The sequence below is a fragment of the Pygocentrus nattereri genome, chromosome 9, assembly GCF_015220715.1.
Source record: "Pygocentrus nattereri isolate fPygNat1 chromosome 9, fPygNat1.pri, whole genome shotgun sequence".
NCBI classification, from domain to species: domain Eukaryota; kingdom Metazoa; phylum Chordata; class Actinopteri; order Characiformes; family Serrasalmidae; genus Pygocentrus; species Pygocentrus nattereri.
In genome coordinates, this window is record NC_051219.1 from 12,800,078 (window position 1) to 12,825,840 (window position 25,763).

The 25,763-nt window shown below is 41.9% G+C and overlaps 1 protein-coding gene across 4 annotated transcripts; it reads right to left on the minus strand.

Moving 5' to 3' along the window:
* Nucleotides 1-912: 912 nt before the first annotated feature.
* On the minus strand, nt 913-19,532 carry fbxl5 (F-box and leucine-rich repeat protein 5). Of its 4 annotated transcripts, none has more exons than XM_017711482.2 (11): nt 18,933-19,528; nt 17,243-17,458; nt 14,102-14,197; nt 12,951-13,143; nt 11,778-11,960; nt 10,609-10,734; nt 10,305-10,453; nt 10,007-10,089; nt 8,965-9,663; nt 5,454-5,602; nt 913-2,432 (listed from the first exon to the last, which is right to left on the minus strand). In XM_017711482.2, exons 1-11 carry the CDS (start codon nt 19,014-19,016, stop codon nt 2,356-2,358), a joined length of 2,055 nt encoding a protein of 684 aa, XP_017566971.2. In that variant the 5' UTR covers nt 19,017-19,528; the 3' UTR covers nt 913-2,355. The 4 variants fall into 4 exon arrangements, with proteins under 4 accessions (XP_017566971.2, XP_017566972.2, XP_017566969.2 ...); XM_017711483.2 differs by having other exon boundaries at nt 11,778-11,957; nt 18,933-19,527; XM_017711480.2 differs by having other exon boundaries at nt 913-5,602; nt 18,933-19,532.
* Nucleotides 19,533-25,763: the final 6,231 nt, after the last annotated feature.

Genomic DNA, 25,763 nt, shown 5'->3' on the forward strand with positions numbered 1-25,763 from the left:
CTATATAGGACCTATTTGAAAAGGGTTCTACATAGCACCCAAAAGGATTCTAATATAGTTTCGATGTCAAACGTGGAACAATAACACAACCACTTTTGGTGCTTTTTCAAATAAAGTTCTATATAGAACCATCTACAGCAAATCTCCATCAATCTGAAGAACCTTCTACAATGCAAAGAACCCTTTAATCCTGCAATGGTTTCTTTGAGTGTTCATGGTTCTATATAGAACCAGTTTCTTTACTAAAGAACCCATGAACCAAAAAGAGTCTGCGGACTCAGTCACTTACAGAAACATGGCCTGGGGGCTCTTTCTGATGCCACTCATTTAGGACACTGCGGGGAAAGAAGCCTTGTACAAGGTTGCACAGATAGATTAACACAACTCGTGAAAATGCTGGTTAGAGGGGCTAAATGGCACCTTAATCACGGAATTACTCTACAAATTTTTTCACCCATTTGAAATCAGAATTTAATATATTCAATAAATTTAATGCAAAACAAGGGTCTGAAACCATGTGTCTGAAGCTACATGCTGAGAAGAAATGTGGAAAAGGATGAGGAGTACCCCATTATTCATCCCTTCCCATTGAATCCCCACTTGAACCACTGTTCTGCATTGTGTGTTTTCCTCCAAGATGCACAAACTGACGCAAGAACGAAAATTCTAAACTAAACTAAAATTAGCAGCATGCTGGGCGTGGAGAGGGGACCCTTCCTGTCTACATTACACTGTACTGCAAAGTGAATGAAAGTCCTGTATTTATTGTTTTATATATAAATATTTGTTTTTACAATAATTGAAACAAACAGGCATCATCCTAGCAAATTCACATCCAATCATTCTGTAATCTCATTACTCACACACATTAAGCCCACTTTGGGACTAAAAAGAAAGTTTCCCAACAGAGAAGTGTTTGCGTATATATTTAATTACTTACAACAGACAATGCAATGCAATCCTAAACCAGGCTTAACCCAAGGACAAAGTGCCCTCCAGTGGTCTTCCTTATGCAAGGTCTGCGTGAATGAGAAAGGAAGCCAAGCACATGTTTACAGAAGCAGCAAAGCCAAAGGAACTGTACAGTAATCGCAAGGCAGGGAGTCATACATGTTCACTAGGCAGAGTCTACAGGATAGGTCTACAGCTTTGTGAGCTATCACTGCCATGGAAAAAAAAAGAAAACAAAAATGAAGATGCAAGAACTTTGTGCTGAAAGTTACACTTCCTTGAAGCACTCAAAATTAGGATCAAACAGCAACCTGTCCTTTCCAAATCCCAAACATGATCTTCAATAACTTCAATAACACAATCATCTACAAAACGTACATGTTATCATCTTTAAACAGTACAATCGCTCAGAAGAGCATAGCGCCACTAAGAATTTTCTTAGTGGCGAGAAAGAAACTTCTTTTTTCCTTTCTTTTTTTAAAACTCCATTTAGTGTCTCTTTCGATGGAGACTATCCCATGTGTGACAGAGTACAGCCAGGAGGCACTCCAAATTTTAAAGTGCAAACGATTAGGTGCAACGGGACAAGAGACAACAGAGAATGAAGGAACGAGAGGGGAAAAAAAAACAACAACAAAAAAAAAAAAAAAAAAAGCATGCGAGAGAAGAGCAGTGAAGATTAGGAGGAGAAAGATGGAAATTCTCAACTTCTTTTCAACCCAATGTCTGTCCACTGGTAGTGTACGGTCAAAAAATAAGAAAATAACTGCACACTCGAATGACTAAATTGGGCAGTTGCTAAATCCGGTCAGTTAAGGTTTATGCTAAAACAACACTTCTATGAATTATTCAATCAAAAGTTTTTGTAAAATGTGTATATTTGTTCCTTCAGAGTTGGGGCTAGTTTTCCAGAGGGATGAATATGTGGTAATTCGTTACCAGTGTAAAGGCTGAGGCTGACTGCCACAGAATCAGGCTGCAGGAAACCTACAATGACTGGAATTACTTTTACTGTGTTGCTCCAGTGGTCAAAAGTTTGATATAACTTTCCAAGAAATCCCTTTATGTCTCTCTCATCCCAAACCCCAGAAGGATGAAGTTTGCAGTTTGGAATTTGTACTATATGGCCACTCACAGAATTTAGCAACTTAACAATGGGTTCTCTTGTTTTAAGCCAATGGGTTTTCTAGGTACAGCTAAACATTCGGAATTTGAAGTCGGTGGAAATTGATGCTACAACACTACGATCTAGTAGATAGATACCAGGTTAAAAACACTGGAGCACTGTTTAAAGACAGAGGAGAACACAGGAATAAGCAAAAGAAAAATAAAAGGGGAAAAGAGGAGCAATGAGCAAATGAAAGTGCAGGGAAACACTTGGTGGGAGAAGGAAAGAGGGAATGATCACTCTCCAGAGCGACAGCAGGCTCTGAAGCCACACTGCAGATTCTGACATCCACTAGCCGTCTCAGCGTGGGGACCTGTAGAGAAAGAGGGATAAAAACAGAGAGGTAGAGGAAAAAGACAGAAGTTAGACATCCACATCAATGCCTGGAACAGAATAACTAATAAATAATTTAAAATTCTTTTAAATACACACTGACCGGCCACTTCATTACATACTTCGTTTCTACGCTCATTGTCCATTTAATCAGATCCACTTACTACATAGGTTCTCTTTGTAGTTCTACAGTTACAGACTGTAGTCCATCTGGTTCTCTGAATACTTTGTAAGTCTCCATTTACTCTGTTCTTCAGTGGTCAGGACTCCCATAGGACAGAACAGGCATTATTTGGGTGGGGGGATCAGACACAGCAGCGCTGGTCAAGTTTTAAAACACATCAGTGTCACTGCTGGACTGAGAATAGTCCACCAACCAAAAATAACCTACCAACAAATGTCCTGTGACCACAAGGAAGGAGAGTAACAGAGTGGGCAGTGAGTGAACACAGTGTTGAAAAACTCCAGCAGCCCTGCTGTGACTGCTCCACTTGTACCAGCACAACATACATTAACACACCACCACCACCACGTCAGTGTTACAGCAGTGCTGAGAATGATCCACCACCCAAATAACACTTGCTCTACGGTGGTCCTGTAGGGTTCCTGACCATTGAAGAACAGGGTAAAAGGGGGCTAACAAAGCATGCAAAGAAATGGATGGACTACACTTTGTAGCGTGGAGCTGATCAAATGGACAGTGTGTGCAGATCCTAGGAGGCCTTTCATAATGAAGTAGCAGGTCAGTGTATTTCTTTGATGCGACAAATTTAAAATCAGATGATTCCCTGGATGATGACATAAAACTCTCACTATTTTTTCTATTTAATAGGGAATTCCACAGATTATTCTAAACTTCTGCACAGTTAAATCATTAAGCTGTCACTCAGAGAGGTTTGCTGTGAAATGCTCTGTTCTAGAGAAACTAGAAAGAGACAGAATTGCTCACAGTGGTAGTGATGGGTATCAGATGCCTGAAAGGTTAACGTCTCTAAAAGCTATCACACAGGAAACTTTTACATGAATTGTGATGCATTCGCTGCCTGATGTCAGACACTGTTTAACAATAGTTTTGACAAGGTTTTGGTCTAAAGGGTATTTTTAAAATCTATTCAGAGATTATATGCAAGAGTGTTCCCAGGCAAATAGCACAGCAAAGTAAATGTACCACTATTTAATAATTATCAAAACTATGCACAAATACTAAATAAATAAAATGGCATTGTAAACATATCAACCCCTGGACTCATATCACCAAGGAAATCTGAGACGAATAATAAAAAAACAACTTGGAATATTCCACTTTAATGTTTTACTTTTAATGGCTAACAGAGGCCACTGTGTAAACAAAGAAGGCAGCTTGTCTAGTTGCGCAGTTCAGTTGTCATTATAAAGGTATTCATCCACTGGACAAAGTGGAAGTGAAGTAGTGCTTTAGAAATGCTGAAATGTCAGCCTGCCTGGTTCTAGAGAGTTTCTTTATACTTACCTTGAGGTACTGTACACCCATCAGCATCTCGCACACAAGGCCAGTGTTGCATGAGAGCTGGGTTAAGCACTAATTACACCATTTATTCATCAAACAGAAAATACATTTCTACACAAAGTTATATTTCTACAACAGAAACTCTTATAAACTACCTAAAAAATTCACAAAAAAAATTCTAGAGCTAAATGTTTCAATTAAGCACGTAAAATATTAATCATTAACCAACAAATAAACCATCGCTGTTGTACTGTTTCCAATCAATGTTCCACCGTTTCCAGTAAATAAACAGCTCCTATTTGAATGGGCAGGTTTATCATTCAAGTTGAGTAACGCTTTAAATTAAGCACACAGGCAATAGTTGCAACAAATGTACCATATCAAAGGAAATATCTGCAAGCACTAAAACAGACAACTACGAACGTCCAGAGTTACTGAGATACACTGACCCAAGGTTGCCCCAGGTATGGCATTGATGTTCGTTTTGACTTGGGCTAGTAGAATATAGAGCTGCTAGTAAGCCATGATTAAACAGTTCAGTCATTTCTGAAATCTTTAAGCTTTTAATCATTTAAAAATGAACAAGACATTTACTGAAATGAACTTGGATCTCCAAAAACATACACTGGACGTTAATAGACAAAATTTATTCTATTTAAGTAATTTTGGATCATTTCTGTTTGTCCATTCATTATGAACCTTCCATACAATTGGAAGGGCAGCTGATGGTTTCAAAATTTGTGGTATGCCTGGCTCCACCTCTCAGCATTGCTGTCTAGAGCCGACAGCACATGACTGAGGTGTCCTTGAGCAAGACACCCAACCCCCAACTAGGTGCTGCGGATTGGGCTGCCCACCGCTCTGGGCAAGTGTGCTCACTGCCCCCTAGTGTGTGTGCTCATTAGAGAGTGTATGTGGTGTTTCAGTTCACGAATGGGTTAAATGCAGAGGTGAAATTTCCCCATTGTGGGACTAATAAGGGTCACTTAAACTATAGTTTATTAGCACTGAATGGCGAGTGCAGATAAAGTAAATGGCCTTGAATGTGGCTCAGCCAAACAGATTCCAAAACCTGAACTATCTGCATAAGAACCAGAGTTGTGGCATTCATTTTACGCTTGTTGGTTAACGATTAATCACAGACTACTGATGGCTGATAGACAGACAAAAAGAGTAGTTATACAGATATATCTATATAGACAGACAGATAGAGAGATACACAGATATAATCATTCATTCATCACATTGCTCTTAAGTGGTTCATACTGAATGCAGTAATTGTGCCATGCTTATCAAAACCAGAGAACACAGTGTGCCACTTTCTACAGGTGTAATTACAGTAGCAGACCTGCCCATTATTACATACAGACTAATGTGTTTTAGCACATCAGTCCTGAAGGAAAACTGGAAAGCTCCAAACAAGACGCGTGTGTGTAAACGTATCTTTAAGTGCAGGGCAGTGTGTTAGACTGGCTAACAAGTTACAGTTACGTAGCAGTTGTGTGTGTGCGTTACCGTTGATGTTATCGCAGTAGTAGAAGTGTTCGTCGTTGAGTGAGGGGCAGACAGACACCAGCTCCCGCAGTCCCACCTCAGTGATGAACAGACAGCCTGAGAGATTCAGATGCTCCAGCAGGGGGAGCCCTCCTCCCTGAGACAGACACCTGCCACAAACACAGTCATAAAGAAATAAGTGACAGGACACAATTTAATGCTTGCACACATACATAGTTTTTTTTTTTCATTATTTTTTAACACCCACCACACCACATAAAAAAGGCACTGAGAAAGGCAGAATTCCACAAACAACCAGCAGGGGGTGCCAATCAGCCAACCACAACTAAGCAATACAGATGCTGATCTGGGCATCAAAATACATTCGTTCTTATAACCAGAGCGAGACTGTGCTTGTTACTTTAAATAAAAGTAGCTTTTAAGAAATAATTACATTGGCAGAACAACGCACTATGCAGCATATGGCTGTACAGCAAGGTTTAGGAGTTCACGACAAACCTGCTTGGCCTGTAAGCCGTAAATACATTGGCACAAGTATTAAATACATCATTTTATTTAATCTAAAAATGGTCCAATTAGAAAATAGCCAATTGATGTTCTAATCTGAGGTCTGTGTCAATCATGCAGTGTAATGTCATTTTACCACAGAATGTGTTATGAATGATTAACAGTGTGTCATTAGCTTGGGAATATACAGCCAACAGTCAATATTTATTTCTTCCAATCATTTTAAATGCTTCCAAGTTTGGTGTCAAGACTCTTGAGGTAGGAAAAACACATATCAGCTTGACTGGGTCCACAGATAATATACGTAAATACTTCTACGAGTGCCTCCACTAAATTTCACTGATTTTTTTTTTTTTTTTTTTTTAGACATTCTTCTTAATTCAATCAGTGAAATGTAAACAAAGTCACTGACACTAGTGAAACAGACTCCGATTGCTTTATAGTGGTCATGACAGGAGCAAGGAGTCACGATGTCTACAACAAATATAGCCATTTTATTTACTATCCAAAATGACCAGTGATCCTAAATGTAACTTCTTACATTAAATAAATGACAAATTATATATAAGTTTTTATATATAATGTTGATAACAATAAAATACTGGTCAATTTGAAAAAATAGTATCCAAAGAAAACGTTGTCAGAACATTACACCAAAGTCGTATCTCAGAACTATAGTAAAACAATGTCTGTGACAAGCATTTCACATAATAATTTTTCGTGAAGGAGCTTATAGAGGCATTAAACTCTGTCTGGCTCCTATCACCAATGTGAACAAGAGATTTGGCAAGTTTCTCTAGAATGGAGCAATTCACATCAAACCATTCTGAATGAACTCCTTCGTTTACAACCCCAATTCCAATGAAGTTGGGACGTTGTGTAAAACATAAATAAACACAGAATACGATGATTTGCAAATCTTTTTCAACCTATATTCAATTGAATTCACTACAAAGACAAGATATTTAATGTTCAAACGGATAAACTTTGTTTTTTGCAAATATTCACTCATTTTGAATTTGATGTCTGAGACACGTCCCAAAGAAGTTGGGACAAGGGCAACAAAAGACTGGGAAAGTTGAGGAATGCTCAAAAAACACCTGTTTGGAACATTCCATAGGTGAACAGGTTAATTGGAAACAGGTGAGTGTCATGACTGGGTATAAAGGGAGCATCCCTGAAAGGCTCAGTCATTCACAAGCAAGGACGGGGTGAGGTTCACCACTTTGTGAACAACTGCGTGAGCAAATAGTCCAACAGTTTAAGAGCAACGTTTCTGAATGTGACATTGCAAGGAATTTAGGGATTTCATCATCTACAGTCCATAATATCATCAAAAGATTCAGAGAATCTGGAGAAATCTCTGCAAGTAAGCAGCAAGGCAGAAAACCAACATTGGATGCCCGTGACCTTCGATCCCTCAGGCGGCACTACATTAAAAACCAATATCATTCTGTAACGGATATTCCCACATGGGCTCAGGAACACTTCAGAAAACCACTGTCAGTGAACACAGTTTGTCGCTCCATCTACAAGTGCAAGTTAAAACTCAAACGCCGCCGGCTTCTCTGGGCCTGAGCTCATCTGAGATGGACTGACGCAAAGTGGAAAAGTGTCCTGTGGTCTGACGAGTCCACATTTCAACTTGTTTTTGGAAATCATGGACGTCGTGTCCTCCGGGCCAAAGAGGAAAAGGACTGTCCAGATTGTTATCAGCACAAAGTTCAAAAGCCAGCATCTCTGATGGTGTGGGGGGTGTTAGTGCCCATGGCATGGGTAACTCGCACATCTGTGAAGGCACCATTAATGCTGAAAGGTACATACAGGTTTTGGAGCAACATCTGCTGCCATCCAAGCAGCGTCTTTTTCAGGGACGTCCTGCTTATTTCAGCAAGACGACGCCAAGCCACATTCTGCACGTGTTACAACAGCGTGGCTTCGTAGTAAAAGAGTGCTGGTACTAGACTGGCCTGCCTGCAGTCCAGACCCGTCTCCCATTGAAAATGTGTTGCGCATTATGAAGCACAAAATATGACAACGGATTATTGAGTGTTGATAAACGGAAAGGTGATGTAACAGAGTGCTAAACATGCCCTGGTCACAAACTTCTTTGGAACGTGTTGCAGGTATCAAAATCAAAATGAGTGAATATTTGCAAAAAACAAAGTTTATCCATTTGAACATTAAATATCTTGTCTTTGCAGTGTATTCAACTGAATACAGGTTGAAAAGGATTTGCCAATCATCGTATTCTGTTTTTATTTATGTTTTACACAACGTCCCAACTTCATTGGAATTGGGGTTGTACATCCTAAAATAATTATGCAGAATTTAAAAAAATCCCCTTCAAGAAAACTTGAGAACCTGTCCTTCTGCACAGGATCTAATGAAATATTTACCAACATGACCATTCACATGGGATTAATGTAACCTTGGCCTGCATTAACGAGGCTTCTTGGAAGTGTTCCAGTTAATAAAGTCAATAAGGGAGGAATCTGATGAGAGATCAGCACTCCTAATCTGAGAAGGTTTGTGAATCCAGGCCCTGGGGTTATTTCTGTAGTTCACTTTATATCAGAAAAAAGCCAGCAAAACCTTCACTGACGCAGGAGTGTGCAGTCTTTAAAACGGATTTGGACAGAACTAAAATCACTGCAGAACAGCGATAATAATAAAAACATTCTCTTATCTCTCCATATAAAGTAATCCTGTCAAAATAATGCTTAAGATCATGTAAATGTATATTAAAGACAATATTTAACCCACTGATTTGTTAATTTAACATTAATTAATACATTGTTTAAGGACAGCAGACACCCCGCTATATTTCAATTGTTAAATACATTTTTCTGTTTATGCATAGCCTTCACAATTAAATGGTGTAAAGCAACTACGGAAAAAGGCCAGGAATCTTTATCTTTTGCAATTCTCTAGAAGACTGTAATTAGCTATGCCCAACTTGCTGATTAAAACTGTATGTGTGAGCATGTGTGTAATTCAGTACCTCAGACCAAGATCTGTGACCTGATAGCATCCTGACAGGCTGAGGAACCTGAGAGCTCGACAGGCTCCTGACTGATTAGTCCTCGAGTCGCCTTCAGAAAGGCATTTAGTCCGAAATCCATCGCTGCCCCCTGTGGCCTGGGGCTCACACTGCGCTCCACTCACTGTCCTGATCGCAGTGTCTGAACTGCAGCATGTAGAATGACCACATTGCAGAGAGCCATAAAGATGCTGCCAGTAGGAGGAACCTGCATCAGCACCAGTCCTGTAGCTCCGCCTCCTGCTTCTCCTGCAGCAGCAAGACCCACCTCCTGCCTGCAGCTCTAAAATGCCACCACGCCCCTCATCCTGCGCAGTCACACCTCCACGTTTGCTCCTATCAACTGCATCCTCGATGTCAGCCAGCTCAGCTGGATCCAAAACCCAAACGGGGCTGCAGGCCATGCCCTGCCCACCAGGCCTCCGCTTAAAGATCAGAGCCTGCCGGGTGCGTTCCATTGCATAAGCAGAGTGCTCGTCCAGAAGTCTGATGGGAGAGGATGGGCCCTTCAGAAGTTTGGCTCTGCGTTCAGGGCTGTTCTTGGGTAGAGTCAGGTCACCTAATCCCAGGGACAGTCTCTTCAGAGTGTGATCAGTGATCTTTTCGCAGCCCGATAGGTCCAAATGTTCAAGTGAGCGACATGCTTCCAGCTGTGCCCAACTATGCAAACAAACACAGGAAAATCTCAATCAGTGACATTACTAATTTTTGTTCCATTAAACATAAGCATAGTTTCTTTTCTTGTTTTTTTTTTTTTTTGTTTCATTGGGCTAAAGATGATGTTTTTACACAATCGTCTTTTATTCTGTTTGTTGCTAAGATCCACCATATTCCTATGTTTAATGTTACTACACAGTTGTGTAATATGTAAAGGATTTCTGAATTTTGACATTTCTGAATTTGACAACTGCATTCAGAACAGCCAGGCTTAGACCGGTGACAACATCTGTTTACTGACTAGCAGTAACTTGACAACCAGGCAAAGGCTGAAGGTAAAACTCACCTGTCAAAAGCTGAATCTGTGATATCAGTTTGTGTGAGGTCCAGGTGTGTAAGGTTTGGGCACAGACTGAGGATCTGACGCACCTGGGAAAAAATTAAAAAGACATGAAATCAAACACAATTTGTTTCACCAGGTTTACACATTATTGCCTGTGTATAAACACAAATATTCTGATTTCACCTGGCTGACGTGGCTCTCACGAAATAATTTTACATTATTATTCAAATAAAGCCATTCTGCCGCTTTGACAGTTCCATTTGAAATCATTTATGAAGTGGAAGGTAGTTTTTCTCCTCACCATTTTGCTGGACACAGCAGCGCTGTAAGCCAGGCTAACGGTGCGTACTGAGGGCCCCACGGCCGGGAGAAGGTTCTGGATCATTCCATTCAATAACTTCTTCTCTCTGCGCACTGTACTAATGGCCAGAGAGTCCTCACATGCTTCTTCTGCACAGAAAAGACAAATCTGAATAAAGCAGCTGTTTAGATATTTGAGTCTTTTTTTTTTGTACTGAAGCCTTTCCATAATGACTTACTGAAAGAATACAGTGCTTGCGTTGCTGTGATGGCACTACAAATCTGTACAGTCAGTCAGGTGTTACCTGATTCATCAACATCCGCATCCTCGTCCCACTCCTGATAGGCTCGCCCTTCCTCTTCCAGGTTCCGAACCCACTCCTCATCTGGATCCTGGTCCAGCTCCCCAGGGCCACCACAGTAATAATCACCTAGGAAACACATTCAGTTAGTCTCACAGACAAGGATGCATTCAGTAGGCCAGTGTTTCCCAGTCCTGGTTGTGGAGCACCCGTGCCCTGAATATTTGGGTGTTTTCTCTGCTCTAACACACCTGAACCAAACCACCAGCTCATTAAAAGGCCTGTCTTCAGTTGACATGGTTCCATCCAAGCAAGGAAAATACTAATTACTGAAAAACTATATCCAGTTGTTGCATAGATTTCTATTAATTGTTTTCTGCTTTTTCCTGATGCTGAAATATGAGTAACTTGAGTACGTAAAAGGTGGAGTCTGACTTCTGCACAGTACTTTATATAATATTAATGACCTATCCACATTTTGCCCACATATGCACTCATTTGTAGCAACAGCAAGCTTTGGAGAGGTTTACAAAAATTCCTTTTAACCTAATGGTACATGAGAAAGCGTAGTATATTTGGACAAAACACTGGATCAGTATAAGTACTAGTGTACACACACACACACACAGACAGACAGAGAGAGAGAGAGAGAGAGAGAGAGAGAGAGAGAGAGAGAGAGAGAGAGAGAGAGAGAGAGAGAGAGAGAGAGAGAGAGAGAGAGATCACCTTGTCTATTATTATTATTAACATTGAGTTGCCAGTTTAAAATGATATGGTGCTAAGATGTAGCTAACAAAAACAAGACAGAATAAAGACAGAATTTACCACTACACCAATGCTAACTCAATTACCCAAAAATACCCAACACCACACCACAACCTATACTAACAAGTGTGACTTTTCAAACCCATACAAAATAAATAACATTCAAAAGGAATTAAACTCAAATCCAGCTGCCACAACTCTCACTAGGTTGACTGATGTTTGCCAATAATGAATGAAACGGTTAATAGAACATATGGATAGCTTGACTACACTGACCAAAAAAGGAAGCTGAACCTGCAACAGTACTCAGCTTGATGTTTTTCTCACAGACCTAGGGGAAGCATTCTTCTGGTCTGACAATTCCACACAGGCGACACTGATACAGACGTTGCAAGCTGGTCTCTTACCTCTGGCCCAGCGGACTGGGTACAGGTGTCTCCAGAGTAAACCCGTTTTAACTACCTGTGCCCAGGTACTGCACACCTGGCTGCAGCGGCACAGGTCCTCCGGTCCCAGGAACTGGAAAAGCCGCACCAAGACTTCCTCCGGCAGGGCCGAGATGTGTGTGTACGTGCGATTCTCCCGCTCTGCTAGACAAGAATAACACAACAACATACACATTATTACACACCAGATGCACTTATGAGGCAAAAATATCTGCAGCGCACATCGTGATCTTCACCGCGTGGGCCTGGCTGACTGGTGGTAGTTTGGGTAAGACTGGACTTTACAGAGGAAGGACATTTCAAAACTGTCAGCATAATATATTAGACAGTACTAAATAGGAAATAACTGCTTTTACACTTTATTTTTCCCCCAAGTCCACACCTGTATGCATTTTAGGGCACAATTTACTTGCTGAATCTAACATACTGAAAAGGTTTATGAAACATTTCATATTTTTTGTGTAAATGTATTCTGAGCAGGGGTGGTTTAAACTTTTGCACATAACCGTACATGAAAAATACTGGATATGGGCCTCGGCCCACTGTTTCTACATAGGCGTAACCCTAACTACAGATGTGGTCTTGTGGTTTCAGTGTTCAGTTGATTTCTTTTGAAGATTATGCTGCACAAGCTTTAAATTCCTGCTCCTTTTGTGCTCTTCTACTACATTTACATTTTTATCAAGCCTGTGTGGGGACAACATTAAATATTTAGACTGCGGCACTGTAACTCTTCATATTGGCCTGTCAACTTCCAAAACATACGCAGCTTCATAAATCACAGACACACACAGACAAAAAAAGAACATCTTGCAACCAGGACAAAAGAGCCTGCTTGAGTTCAGTTCAGCAGGGGTTTCGCACCATTTTAGGGGTGTCAGACTAACAAAACAGCATAGTGACATGGAGCTGATTGGATGCAAGCCTATTATGTCATTATCTCAGATTCAGATTCAGATTCCTTTATTGATCCCAGGGGGAAATCTCATGTTTTTTCTTTCCATATTCTTGATTCTTTTAACAGCCAATAATATCCAGAACTAAATATTATGATGCATATTGCTTATCAACAACATGTAATGCAACCCCTAATTTCTCCTATTCTTAATCTGGTAACCTTAAAGCAGCTCTCACCATCCTCGGTCTTCTCATGATCAGAGTATTTGAAGGCCTTGTGCAGCTCCTCAGCCTGGCTCCAGAGATTTAATCCCTTCAGCACCTCCTCAGCCTTGTCCCATTGCTGGCTGCAGTGCTGCGCTATCACCTGCCTCTTAATGGCCTTCAGCTCCTCATAGGAGAAGTATTCCATCAGCATGGGCTGGAACACCTAAGACAGGTTGCACAGGACAGGTGTGAGGGGGTGAAGCAGGAACGGTGGATAGATCTACATGTATTATTTATTTTGATATCTGCATGCTGATGTAATGCTGCTAGCAGACAAAATACATCAAACTGGCTGTGTAATCATGGTATGAATGTGGGTTTTCTTGTAGTGAATGCAGCACAACTGACTCTAGGTATGGTTAGTTAAGTAGTTCATGAGTAGAACAAGGTGTGGGTGACAGACATGGGGCACAAATGCTGTGACACTAGGAACAACTGATAGCTTGTAAGAATCTGGTCATTATGAATGTAACATAACATGCTATCATGATCATAGCAGAATGTTTAGGTGAAATATCTGCATTTTATTCATTTTGTTGCTTTTGTAAATAGGGATGCAAGGAAATTTCACACACCAAAAATAGTCAGAAACAGCATTTTAGGCCCCAAATTTGGAGCCAAGTACAAAATACATTAAAAAAAAATAAATGAATGGAACTAAATAATTTAATGACCAATTCTGTTGTTAAAGGCATTGGATTTTGTGGCACATACAGTACACACTACAATCGTTTCAATTTAGTTGATGTAAACTCTTATTTAGTGTTTCAGCCCATTTGAATTGATTTACTGTATTGCGATCATCTGTTGTCTGAAGTACTTGAGTTTCCCCATTTCCTCTTGAGTCACACACATTTTGCTGAAGTACAGATCATAATATTTTTCCATCACACAACTCTAACTGAAGCACTACATCAAGTACATACTATATCCGTGTTCTGTAGTACCATGTTCATCACATGAACGCTCATTCATGCTGTGATCGTATGCCTTAGCTCTTGGTTTTCTATGGCAACTGGCAATAGACCCCAAACAACAGCACTCTTCATTTATTGTTATGTAGTTGGAGTCAGTGTAATCCTTTCCTAGTTGAGTGTGATACGGGCTTCTTAGCGTCTTACCTCCTCTTCCTCCTTCATGTGAGGGAGGAAGTCCTGTGTGAAGGCCTCTAGCCGCTCCTTCAGCTGCCGTGCATAGTTGAGCTGCTCACACTCACTCTGGGGAGGTTAAAGAGCTAAACATCAGCACACATAGAACATCACCCGCCACGCGAGTGCAACAGTACATGCATATATACACGAACAGAAGCGCAGTGAGGTGAAAAATATTTATATTTACTCATGTTCTACATTTTTTGTGATGATCTGAACCCATTTAGTGTGACAAATGTGCAAAAATAGAAGAAATCAGGAAGGAGGGCAAGTTTTTCCACAGCACTGTAGATTGGCATCTAGTTTTAAGCAGCGTTCCATCTAAGATTATGCTCTCCCACAACACCACCACAGGTGATCATCACAGCTCAGTCTCTGTGTACTACGCTGATGATAAATGCCCCTTAACAACAGTTTCCTGTGACGTCTCACTGGAGCCCATGCTTCAAGTCACTGCTTCAAGCGCTGTAACTACAAGCTGATCTCTGGAAGGCCAGTTGAGTCATAGCCAGTTGATACTTTAAAAACTGCAATTACAAAAACTCTGACCATATAAATACAATTTGCTGATGAATATTTCACCAAAAATAAATAAATAAACAAACAAATACAACAAATGTAAAAATGTACTTGCCATAAATAAGGGAAAAACGACTGGAGGTTCTATCTAGACAAAAGTCTCACAGGGCTAGAAGTAACCATGTGATGAGAACATCTGAGGACAACCATGACAAATGGTTCAGCTAAATGTGGGTAGGAACACAAGCGCATGAACGCAATGTGAGTTAACATAGCTAAAAAAAAATCCCCATAATAATTCAAATTGGCATGTATTTGTGGGCCACATGCATAGAACAAATCACATGCAGTAAAAATAAACATTTCCTCTTGCAACAGGAAAATTGGCTCTATTAGCTAACCGCATTTCCGGGAAATAACAGCAGCATGTGACTAGTGAGCTGATAAGTTCGAACGGTCAAAAAAGAACAAGCAGTAGCAGATTTAAAAGAAATGCCATCTAAAACTATAAAAACAAATCATTTCGCACACAGTGCTGCACCAAGTTATCTTAAACAAGCATAATTACGGCGTCTTATAACAAATCATGCAGTTGTTCAGTATTCTTTAAGTACTAATAATGTCCACAATCTTCTCAGCAAACCATGGCCAGACACATTGTGATGCAGTTTATGGTGGTACTGATGGTCATATTGCCAGGCTCTTTACAGATCTATGTAAAATTATCTTACCATTTAGAAACAACAGGTCATAAAATTTCCCCATTTTACAGCACTGTGCATTTCTACACAAGACCCCACATATCATATTTCAAACCCTTTACATAAAACAAGCACAATACAACCAGACGAACACTCTGAAACGAATGTGCTTTGGCAGGACCGAAGTCAAGGGTGGCACTCGAAGGGTGCGTCACATTCCTGTTTTCCAGAGAGACCGGCCACACATGACTGCAGGCTTTTATCCAGCAATTTCATATAAACTAAGGTGTTTTCATCTACCAAATCAAAGAACACAGAACACGAAAGGAACACAAGAGGAAAACTCCTTTTAGAAACACACGTCACGGATTTATATCAGCTACTGGCTTCCCTCCACAGCGACAAAACACCCTGAGTCATCCCAGCACAGCAAAGCACCAGTCCCCACCCGGTGCAGTGTGGGCAATAACAACACTACCATGGACTTGGATAAGGAGTGGAAGTGCAAGGCCTGATCTAGGACCAGAACCCTCCGACACTATCTGCACTAATCTTAGCTACAGCTGAATCCAGATCTGTTATGAAAGCTACTCCTGGTTGCATTCTCTGGCTGAAAAGGCTGCGCAGTGCAACAGACTGTGAGCTAACACAACACCCTCGCTCGCTGCCATTTTGGGATCGACAAACAAAACTGCACTGTTCCATGCTTTCGCCACAGGTTACTTTCCCCAAATCTGCCCACTATAAGCTAATTTCTGATAAGCTGGATGTGTCCATCTAGCACTATTCTTCACTAAGCACTAAATCTAAATAAACAGACTAAAAAATAAGCAAAAATAAGATTTATTTACATCAGCTTCCTCGTTCCATCCTGTTACTGGCAGGACTCGGAACAGAATGTCCTAATTTCTTTTGGCCTCACTGAGTGGAAAATTACTCAACTGGCATTGAGAAAGACACTTTAACTGTTGACTGTTTCTCAATTCTGGAGATTTTTCTCTTATCTAACAGCATCTGCAAAGCTGTGCAGTAGCAATAGGGAATGTTTAGAGTTAAAAAACCACAATACGAAGTGGCTAAAACAACACCAGGACTAGTAGCGAGTTCATGAACCAAAACAGATTCCGTGCCTATACTGCACGCATTGTGGGTGCAACCCTACAGCATCATTGCTGTAGCACCACTAGGATTGGTTTGCTGCTTGAAGTGACTCCTCACTGGGTCTGATGCAACTAATGCCTCAGCAATGTAACAACCATCTGACGTGACCATGAGCACTAATATCCAAAGCTACCTGGAGTAGCCGTTCCAGCACCTATTATTATAGCAGTGACATACCTGCAATGGGTTTGGACAGCTACTATACACAGATGTCATTGTGTTCCCGCAGAAAAACAAGGTCGATCCTTCCACACACGAGAAGCCAGTGCCACTCCTCTTACGTACAGTCCAGACACTCCTGTTTAGCCAATTCAGTTTCATTCTTACTTTGACAAGTGCCAATAGAATGGGATGCTCTGGAGCAGCCACCCATGAGCCCAACGTCACCATGCCCAACGCAAAGCATCGGCTAGATGGTTATAAAGCACCCCAGCAATGGGCTGTGGAGCAGAGGAACAGAGTTCTTTGGAGCAATAGAGCTCCATCCAATACCTTTGGGGTGAGCTGGAGTTGAGCTGTTGATCCAGAATCGATCATTCAACATGAGTACTTTAAGGACTTGATTACATTTAGCCACAAGAGCATTAACGCGCCAGGTAATGTTCCAGTGTCTAGTGCAAGGCCTTTCTAGAAGAGTAGAGGCTCGCACAACATCAACGTGGGGACAAACTCCCTTTGGACATATAGTATCAGTATGAAAGATCCTTCATTTCTAAACACGGAAACCCACCTTGACATTCCTGAGCCCTTTTTCAAAGAGCGAGAGCATCTCGGAGAGCTTGTTGTCGGAGTGCACGTTGTAGATGGTGCGGCTGCGCTGCTGCAGCAGCTCGATTATGTATTCATTTTCGATCTGCTCGTGTATCTTGAACACCTTGAAGGTGGCACAGAGCGTCTGCAGGAACGCGCGGAAATCATTGTTGTTGGAGAAGTTCGTCTTCGACAGCTGCAGACAGAGAGACGAAAAGAGGAAACGTCTTTATTCAAAGCAGCACAGTTCAGCATAGAAACGGTGCGTGTTGGAGATACAGACCTGACTTTCTCACAACCTCTAAACTACCTGTTAACCATAAACGTGTACTACACGACTAGCTGATATGACACTTTCGGTATAGTGGTATGAATGTGCTTGGCCTTTTTGCTCTGGTCACCTTCATACGACATTGCCACAAAATACGGCTCAGTACCAGAAACCATCACATCTTCTAGCGACACAAAACTTTCAACTGCAATGTTAAAACGAATTACTAATACACAGACAACCTGAGAATGCTCAATATGATGCTCAAATTTGCTTCTTTAATTCTATTATACTGCCACTTCTCTCAGAGGAGCTTTATAAAATTATTTCTGTCATTGTTTCCAGCTGTGCAGCTGATGTGCTGCTGTTCTCAACATTTTCTACAACACTCTTTCAGGCATAAACAGCTTGGCAGGGTGAGCAGCAGTAATACTTGATCCCATTTACGTAACCTTCATCCTCAACCTACCTACGCTCAGCTTTACACACGCAGCAGACAGTGAAGCATAGCGATTTTTTTAAATGTAGGGTTAGATAAATATACAAACACAAGCGCCAACTTAGCTAAAACCATCTCCCTGCAGACACTGTAACGCTAACCAGATAGTGAGGTAACCACGGTCGGTGTGGCTGCAGCACGTAACGCACGTAGTAGCTCAATTAGCCAGCAGCTAACGGAGAACGCTACCTGAGAGAGCTAACTTTGCTAGCTAAGGGGTGTGACCGTTTAATGACCACACGGTGAACACGCAGTGAAAGGCTTGGTTTACCTCTCAGAAACATAGAAAACAGTCGAATGGCATCACAACCTGAGCTAAAGGACCAAATACGGCTAACTGAGGTTAGCTAGGTTACAGTCTGCAGCTCGCTAGCCGACCTAGCTCATTAACCTCAGCAGGCTTAGCGAGCGCTAACCGACTCGTCCAGCATGACGAGACGTTTTACTCGAGGAACATTTGAGCGATTTTACGTACTGATTTTAGCGACTCAAATCGTACTAATATCATTTTACACACTGGCGACGTCAGTAAACATTAACTAGACTCGAACGGAACTCAGTCGCAACACTAAACTACAAGCAGGCTAGCGCTAACGGTAGCTACTCGCAAAGCTCATTAAATGCCCCATTAACCCGTTTCCGCTTTAGTTATGGCAGGTCAGCTGTCTGTTATATAGTCTTTGAGACTAACAACGCTGCAAACCTGCTGTGAACCGTATAAACAACGTTACATACAAACGCTGGACAACAACAACAAACCGGGGTAACGCTAGCACAGTCTGCTAGCTAACGCTAACGCTTAGGAGCTTAACTAGCACTGCCAGGTATTGTTGACGTTAACCAGCCCGCTTGAAGAATCGGGGAAACCAGGTTTTAGAAGCAGTCGGATCAGTGCTGTACCTTGTCGCAGTAGAGGCCGACGAGCTGCTTCATCCGCCAGTGCGGCCCGGTGAACACGTCCACCTCATCGGGGAACGGCGCCATCCCGCTCCATGGACTCCGCGCAGAGTGGAGGACGGAGCTTCAGCGCAGCCCCGTCAGGTCAGATCAGCTCAGCTCAGAGCGGCTGGGTGGGCGGAGACCACCACAGAGACACACAGGGACAGAGACACACACTTCTGTTCACAGTCTTCACTTTCCCCTCACTCTTACTGCTCCGATCCCATCCTACAGTTTAATACAGTAGTAAACACGTCCACTTCTCTAAATCTCGGGTTAAAGCTGAAATTAAATTCCACAGATCCTCGAAATTTCTGCACATCGTTCAGTGTTTTTATGCGACATGCTGAGTTCTAGAGAAACAGACTTTCACAGCGGTGATGGTGGTGATGATGATGATGATGATCTCCGTATGCTGAAGAGCTCCGCTTCTGCTCCTACTCTTAAACACCCGTCAGTCCCTGACTGGCATCTGGCAGCTCCGCCGTCTGGAAACGGGCCGCGCTGGCATGTGCCGCTCAGCGATGGCACCTGCCACCTGTCACGCCGCCCGGTTAGTGGCAGTCGCCAGTGGCACCTGCCACACAGAAACCAGTACAGGCGCGGACCAACACGTACAGGTGTTCTGTCAGTGTGCCCCACTCATCCAGCGGCCCCGCTGAGCATGCGCATGTCATTACTATAGCGTGGTAACGTGATGTTTCAAACGTTGTGTTGTGTTTTTAACGTTAAATCAGTGCATATTCCGACTAGTGTTATTACCCACTCCCTGATAAAGTGATGTGGACGATCACAATACCCTAGTCAAATTATTTTAAAGCTGCCACCGTTTAATGTCACTCATCAGGTGATTTCGGCTACGAAATGATCCCATCGATAGATTTGATAGAGGGGCATTTTCTAACAGGATCATTTAGGCCACCAGAATATTCTCCCTGCAGCTTTTTGTGTACAGCGCTACTTAAAACATGCGGTACATTCCGCGCATGCGCCGAATGGTTTTGTTTTTCTTAGCGACCTTTAGGCTAATCAATATTTCAGTCGATTTGTGTGGGTTCAGGTAAATGTGTGATATATCTACGCTGGGTAAACTGTATAAATTTAAGCTTTAGGCTAAAATACTTTGGTGTGAACGCGTCTAAAGATTTACAGGGCGAACTCCAGCTGGTGTGGCCTGGGTAAGCTGGCTGTGTAGACAGCTCAGTTATCTGACCCCTAACACGGGGAATCAGTGAGCCCTTACCTTAACCAGGCTAGGCACAATGTGAAGCTTCAGGATTAAAAAAACTTTACTTTTTGAAAGTCTCGCTGCTGTAAAAACCCATAGAAACCATAACGTGTTTCTGCTGGTTTTGTAATGTGTTTTGGCTTATCGTTGCTGTTGGAAGAAGACCTTGTATCTCCATTTTGTCAATTTTCAGTTTTTGACATAGTTTGAAAGAATCTGTTACTCTTTACATTCTTTGTAAATTTTATGATGAATGGCCTTAAAGAAATGACCCAAAATGACATGGGAAAAATTCTGGTGCCATTGACTTACATTGAAAGTGAAGTAAGTTTTTTCCTTCTCCTGTAAAGTTACTGTTTCGGAGATACGAGGTTTTCTTCTGACAGCAGCGTTGTATACCAGTAGTTGATTCATATATTGCACCCCCCCCCCACCCCACCTTACTGTCTTTTCAGTAACTTTTAGTTACACTGTACCACCTTTACATTGAGAATACAGGGGGAGCAACTTTAACGAGAGCCTAAGAAATGTGGTTTCCCTTTGTGTATTACAGCTGGAGTGGATTTAATGTACAGTAATCAGCAAGATCATTTCACTCAGTAACTTTTATTTTTTATTTTGTATTTATTTTATAATTCCCCGTTTTAGTGGAGGGGGGAAAGCATTTAAATAAAAGCCAGTTTAATGCGCTCATTTTATTTTCCCTCCCTTTCCAAAACAAATGTACATTACTACATCAAATTGTACACAATATGCGGTGATAGCAGGGCACGACCTGCAGGGGTCGCTGCTGCTGCTCTAACCGTAGACTGTATATAGAGGTTACGGCACTAAGGCAGCGCTGCCTCTGCTGCGCTAACAGCTCGGCCAATCAAATCAGACCTCGTAAGTTGTGAGCCAATCATATCAGACCTGGGGAGGACTTTATTCAGAGTCTGTAACAGCTGGAATAGCGAGGAGCTAACGTTAGCTCCGGGATCGGCAGCGTTCAGGGGCCTTCATCACTGTTTACCTCCTCCTGTGAAGGTCTGCTCTTTGCGCATCTGGGGCGGTTGTGGAGCTGATCTGTTCAGACTGATCTCGCATACAGATCACATTTAAAACATAGTGTGAACAGCCAAATAAAAAAATCGGATTTGGTGCGAAACGCTTTAATACAATAATCATATTAACTGAAAATGTAAGTGTAACAGTGATGTGAGGTAACGTGCAGAGGACTTTAAGAAAGGCATTATTAGAGAATCATCAGTTTTTTCCTTTTTTGCTTCCTGTTACAGTGGTTTCTCATTTTGTTTGTTATATAATATCCCATCAACAGTGCTGAATCGCTGCATGTTGTGTTGATGTGTAAATCTTCACATCAAATTTAAAAAGTAACTGCACAGTTTAATGAAAAGAATCTGGGGGATGATCTGCCAGAGTGTACAGCTCTACTGCGAACTGGCCTGAGCCCCAGATCTTCACACACCCAACCAACGCATCTACCCGTCTGCACCACTATTGAGTGGAAAGAAAAGTGTTTATCTGCTTGTAAATTTCCACCAGATGCATGATGGGAAATAATCTCAAAAATATAGTTGCAGTTTTGCAAACAGTGACACTGCAAGATTCCTAGTCTTTGTAAAATCGTGGTCTGGGACTAAAAACCGTGACACTGTCTTTATATGTGAGAGGATTTCAGACTTCGAGGTCTTCTAGTGTTTGGTTAGTATAAGACTCAACTGATCTACAGTCTGTATTTAAATAAGATATTGTAGTGTCCCGCTACTGACTAGCGGCCATGCAGAGCGGCCATGGGCGAAGACTCTCGGGAGGCGCTGGCTCTGATAGGAGAGACTTTAACGTTTAACGTAAATCGGTTGTTGACATGAGTTAAGGTGGGTGATGTGTGTTGTATTCACTCACCCATCCAAATCATTCCGTGGCCACAGGTGTATAAAGCCGAGCCCCCAGGCCTGCAGACTGCTTCTACAGACATTAGTGAAAGAATGGGTCGCTCTCAGGAGCTCAGTGAGTTCCAGTGTGGTACCGTGATCGGACGCCACCTGCGCAACAAGTCCAGTCGTGAAATTTGTTCACCACTAAATATTCCACAGTCAAATGTCAGTGGTATTATAACAAAATGGAAGCGATTGGGAACGACAGCAACTCAGCCACGAAGTGGTAGGCCAGGCAGAATGACGGTGAATGAAGGCAGTGCGGGGTCAGCGGATGCTGAGGCACATAGTGCGCAGAGGTCACCAACTTTCTGCAGAATCAATCACTACAGACCTTCAAACTTCATGTGGCCTTCAGATTAGCTCATGAACAGTGTAGAGAGCTTCATGGAGTGGGTTTCCATGGCCGAGCAGCCGCATCCAAGCCTTACGTCACCAAGTGCAATGCAAAGCGTCGAATGCAGTGGTGTAAAGCGTCGCCACTGGACAAGTCTGGGTTTGGTGGTTGCCAGGAGAACGGTACTTGTCTGACTGCGTTGTGCCAAGTGTAAAGTTTGGTGGGGGGGGGGATTATGGTGTGGGGTTGTTTTTCAGAAGTTGGGCCCTTAGTTCCAGTGAAAGGAACTCTTAATGCTTCAGCAGACCAAGAGATTTTGGACAATTTCATGCTCCTAACTTTGTGGGAACAGTTTGGGGACGTCCCCTTCCTGTTCCAAAATGACTGCACACCAGTGCACAAAGCAGGTCCATAAAGACATGGATGAGCGAGTTTGGTGTGGAAGAACTTGACTGGCCTGCACAGAGTCCTGACCTCAACCTGACAGACCACCTTTGGGATGAATTAGAGCGGAGACTGCAAGCCAGGCCTTCTCGTCCAACATCAGTGTCTAACCTTACAAATGCGCTTCTGGAAGAGCGGTCAAAAATTCCCATAAACACACTCCTAAACCTTGTGGAAAGCCTTCCCTGCTTCCCTGTTTGAAGCTGTTATAGCTGCAAAGGGTGGGCCCACATCATATTAAACCCTATGGATTAATAATGGGATGTCACTCAAGTTCATATGCGTGTGGACGAGCGAATACTTTTAGAAATATAGTGTATATTTAAGCAGCATAGTGATTGAAAACTTTAATTGGACATTGAAATCCATTAATTAACATTAATTGGACAGTTACTTCAACAATTTTGTTTCAAATTCCTTTGAAATGATGTGAAATGGTTGCTGTCAAGACTTATAGAGACTTTTGTGAATAATCACATTCAAGCACTAAGAATTCACAGAGAAATTAACTGTAGAAATGTTTTACCACAAAACCTGTCACTAAGTTGCCTGACAAGACGCTGCCACTGCCACTGGTTAAAATCTTTTTTTTTGTGTGTCTAGTACTCAGATATGGGAACTGTACCCCACACTAAACTGACCAGAAACCGCCACAGACACTGGCCGTAATGTCGCATCATGGATGCTGGCTTTTGAACAAGTCAGATGGTCCCTTTCCTCTCCTTAGAGGATGCAGTGTTTCCCAGGTTAACTGGTTTCACCAGCTGGAACAGAACAGCTGTGATTTTTGTAATATTCATAATTGAAAAAGAAACCAGATTATTTCAGCCGTCTGGTTACAAGTGCAAACCTGTTTCGTTTCTCAACAACTTGCGAACAGCAAACATTAGCTGGCTCGGTACGTCAATGACGGATCACACCACCTTACTGCCATCACTCCTACCACATCCATGTCAGAGCATTTCACAGTATTTCACAGCAGTGTGCTTTTTTCCTTGTTTGATCTACGATAACATCGATTTGCCGTGCTGTGCGAGTGACAGAGCAGTGCTTCAAGTTAGCCAGCTGCTAACACAGCATCCTTAGTTTATTTTCATTTAAATCAGCACTGTAACTAATACGAACCCACTAATGCACTAATACTAAAATATGACTGAGCACTGACACGGCGCTGTAGTTGTGAGGGTTGTGATTGTGATTTAACGCTGCCAAAGCTTGTTTGGATGTATGGAAAGAGGTGAGTTCACTGAAGGTCAGTACAGCTACACCACTGATCTCATCACTCACACTTGGTTACAGGAGAACAGATCACCGATCAATCCACTCAAACAGGGAATGTACAACCCCTGGCAAAAATGATGGAATCACCACTCCTGGAGGAAGATCTTTCAGTTGTTTAATTTTGTAGAAAGAAGTTAATCACAGAGAAATGCCACAAAACTTTTTTTTTCAAAATTCCAATCATCTGGCATTAAGAAAACAATAAAAAAAGAAATAAATGTAATTGTTGTAGTCGGTCACAATTGTGTTTTTAGATCAAGTAGAGGAAAGACATGGAATCACTAAATTGAGGAAAATATTAAGGAATCGCTCTGTAATTTGCAGTTCTATAACAAACACCTGCGTCAGATTAAATCTGCTAATTAGTCTTTAGTTAAAAAAGAGTGCGCACACCTTGGAGAGCTGTTACACAAAGTGGATTGACATGAATCTTGGCTCCAACACGAGAGACGTCAGTAGAAACAAAGGAGAGAATTATAAAACTTCAAGATGGTAAATCATCACGGAATGTTGCAAAAGATGTTGGTTGTTCCCAGTCAGCTGTGTCCTGGGAACCTGGACCAAGTACAAACAAGATGGGAAGGTTGTAAACGGGAAACATACAGGTAGACCAGGGAAAACGTAAACGCGTCAAGATAGAAAACTTAAAGCAAAATGTCCTGAAAACAGAAAATGCACAACAAAACAAATGAGAAACGAGTGGGCGGAAACGGGAGTCAATGTCTGTGACCAAACTGTAAGAAATCGTCTAAAAGAAATGGGATTTACATCCAGAAAAGCCAAACGAAAGCCATCATTAACACCTAAACCGAAATGAACAAGGTTACAGTGGACTGAAGTAAACCAATCCTGGACTGTGGATGACTGGATGAAAGTAATCTTCAGTGATGAATCGTGAATCTGCATTGGGCGAGCTGATGATGCTGGAACTTTTGTTTGGTGCCGGTCCAATGAAAGATGACTGCCTGAAGAAAACCTGTACATTTCATCACAGTCATTGATGATCTGCGGCTGCATGTCAGGTAAAGGCATGGGGAGACGACAGTCATTACATCTTCAATAAATGCCAAAGTCTACACTGAAATTTTGGACACTTTTCTTATTCCATCAGCTGAAAGGATGTTTGGTGGTGATGACTTCATTTTTCAAGATGATAATGCATCTTGCTGCAGGGCAAAGGACGTGAAAACTTTCCTTCAAGAAAGACATATAATGTCAATGGCATGGCCTGCAAATAGTCCAGATCTCAATCCAGTTGAAAATCTGGTGGGAATTGAAGAAAATGGTCAATGACAAGGCTCCAACCTGCAAAGCTGATCTGGCAACAGTTGGAGACGGATTGAAGAACACTTTGTCATTAGTTAAGTCCAGGCAATTGAAGCTGTTATAAAAGCCAGAGGTGGTGCAACAAAGTACTAATGGTGCTGTGTTTCTCTCATGATTCCACAATATTTTCCTCAGAATTTAGTGATTCCATTTTTCTTTCCTCTACTTGATCTAAAAACACAATTGCGACTGACTACAACAATTATATTTCTTTTTTAATAGTTTTCTTAATGCCAAAA